The sequence below is a fragment of the Penaeus chinensis genome, chromosome 1 (assembly GCF_019202785.1).
Source record: "Penaeus chinensis breed Huanghai No. 1 chromosome 1, ASM1920278v2, whole genome shotgun sequence".
NCBI classification, from domain to species: Eukaryota; Metazoa; Arthropoda; class Malacostraca; order Decapoda; family Penaeidae; genus Penaeus; species Penaeus chinensis.
In genome coordinates, this window is record NC_061819.1 from 30,673,966 (window position 1) to 30,676,127 (window position 2,162).

At 40.0% G+C, this 2,162-nt stretch overlaps 1 protein-coding gene across 1 annotated transcript in view; it reads left to right on the plus strand.

The window, feature by feature from the left end:
* The window catches only part of LOC125037020 (carbohydrate sulfotransferase 1-like), a 24,484-nt gene extending 22,328 nt beyond the window's left edge, over positions 1-2,156 (plus strand). The window contains exon 4 of the mRNA XM_047630018.1: positions 233-2,156. Within this exon, the coding sequence (XP_047485974.1) occupies positions 233-650 (418 nt within the window). The 3' untranslated portion in view covers positions 651-2,156. The remainder of the gene's footprint in view (positions 1-232) is intronic.
* The last annotated feature ends 6 nt before the right edge of the window (positions 2,157-2,162 follow it).

The following is a 2,162-nucleotide window of genomic DNA, read 5'->3' on the forward strand; positions in this document are numbered from 1 at the left end:
TATTGTAATCATTACTATTATCAACTTTGTCATCCTTATTATATTACTCTCATCTGTGATTATTAGCATTGTTATCATTGTTATTGTGATTATTTTATTATTGTTATGATTGTTCTTATTATGGCTGTGGTTATTATTATTGCTATTATTATTATTATTATAGTTATTGTTTTGGTTATTACTATCATTATTGTTGTGCGTGTTATTTCAAATGCAGTATATCTAAAACCAGGTACAAATTCGTTTTGTATGAGGACCTGAGCCTGCGCCCCGACAAGGTGGTGAGGGAGTTGTGGCGGTTCCTAAATCTGAAGCCCAATCGCCGGACGCTGGCCCTCCTCGCCAGGAACACGAAGACGCCCTCCACGCAGCCCTATAGCACCCTCAGAAACAGCCCTTGCCACACCTTCAGCTGGAGGAAGAAACTCAACTACACCATGCTCACGAAGGTGCAAGAGAAATGCAAGGACGTCATCTGGGGGCTTGGGATGCGCCTCTTCGCGTCCGAAGAAGAGTATCGCAACCTCTCGGTATCCGTGATGCTGAAGGAGGGTCCGTCTCCTGCGTGTATGGAGGCGGAGCTTGAGGGCGCGGGGGGTGGGAGCTTCGTCGGAGTTGCCCGTGAAGGACAATTTGACTTACATATATGAGAAGAAAATTAAATGCGTCCATCTAAAGTCATACATATGCAAGGGTATGTAAAAACAGCTACAGGATCATGCACACACATACATATATATAGGTACCAAAAACATGTAAACTCACACTTATATTTGTACTCATATACATAGACTTACACATTTATTGTTATACCCATATGCTCACATCTTCACTCACACGTACAGTTAAGCGTAAGCGTAAATGTACATATTCGAGCTCACACAAAAGTATCCTCGTGTGTATGTATGTGTAAACGGCATTCACACCCAAAGCCTTTTCATGCACTTAACTGCACTTCGGCTCCAAAGAGCAGCTTTAACAAGAAAGCCTAAACGATATTCCACTACAAAAGGGCGGGAAAAAATCTTGTAAATAGAATTCTCCTTGTTGGAGGAACTTTGTCCGAGATTGCTTGACTTCTGTGCAAACATGTATTATATTTTGAGATGGTGTTTTTCCATTATATCAAAGTAATAATTACTTTTTATTATACAGTTGTGCTTATTAATTTACTTCATATCGTAACGTGTTTGATATCACCCAGTACTTAAAGATTCTTGGAATATTTTCCGACGGAGAACTAGGAGAGGAAGACGACTATGCAGTTTGAAACGAAGGTCCTCGTTATGTGCAGCAAATTGTTTGAGAAAAATTGTGAACTTGAACTGACCCATATAATAAAATACGGGTTTCAATCTGGCAGACACGACAAACCTTGTAGTTAACAGATACCCAAAGAAACAAGTTTTGAGAAAAAATCTCTACCCCTGTGAATGCAAAAAGACTCCAGCTTTGGTAGATTAAACGAACGACGCCAACGCCTCATTAGGGCAATTTTTTTCCTTAGAGTATTAGTTTTATCCTTATGCATTTACCTTTTTCCTTCAAATAACGCATGAATAACCCATATAACAATGCAGCGTCGTTGAAAAGTTCTTTTGTGAAGGACATTTTTTCGTTATTTTTGTTTGTATTTTTGTATACTCCTGACCTTGATTAAAACCGTTGAAGGCAGTCGCAAGCACGGGGTAACCAACAAGAGGAAAAACGGGGGAAAAATGCGCAGTTGCATATAATGGGCGCATGCATTTCAGATTTTGTTCTACTTCCTGCCAGTCCTTTCAATTCCTATATCCTTACTTTCTTAAAATTCAAGGTTAATTAACCAAAATACGAGAGTAAAGAAACAAGGAAAGCTCCCCTGGCAATTATGTAAATAATGATGATATTAAACACACTAACAACAAAAAGTTCTGCACAGCACGCAATGCGCACGGAAAGTAGCATTACAAGTAAATGTCAATAGATGTACTAGGTAAAGAACAAAACAAAGGAAGATCACCACCGATCAACAAGCGAGTCAATGCAGCCCTCGAAGGCAATTGCAAAAGCATGCATCAGAAACCAATCGGCAGAAAAAGACCTGTATTCACCACTGACCATTTGTATCGCTGTGTATATATTGGCAGACAGGCAGGTGGCAGGCAGGCAGCGAAGGGAGG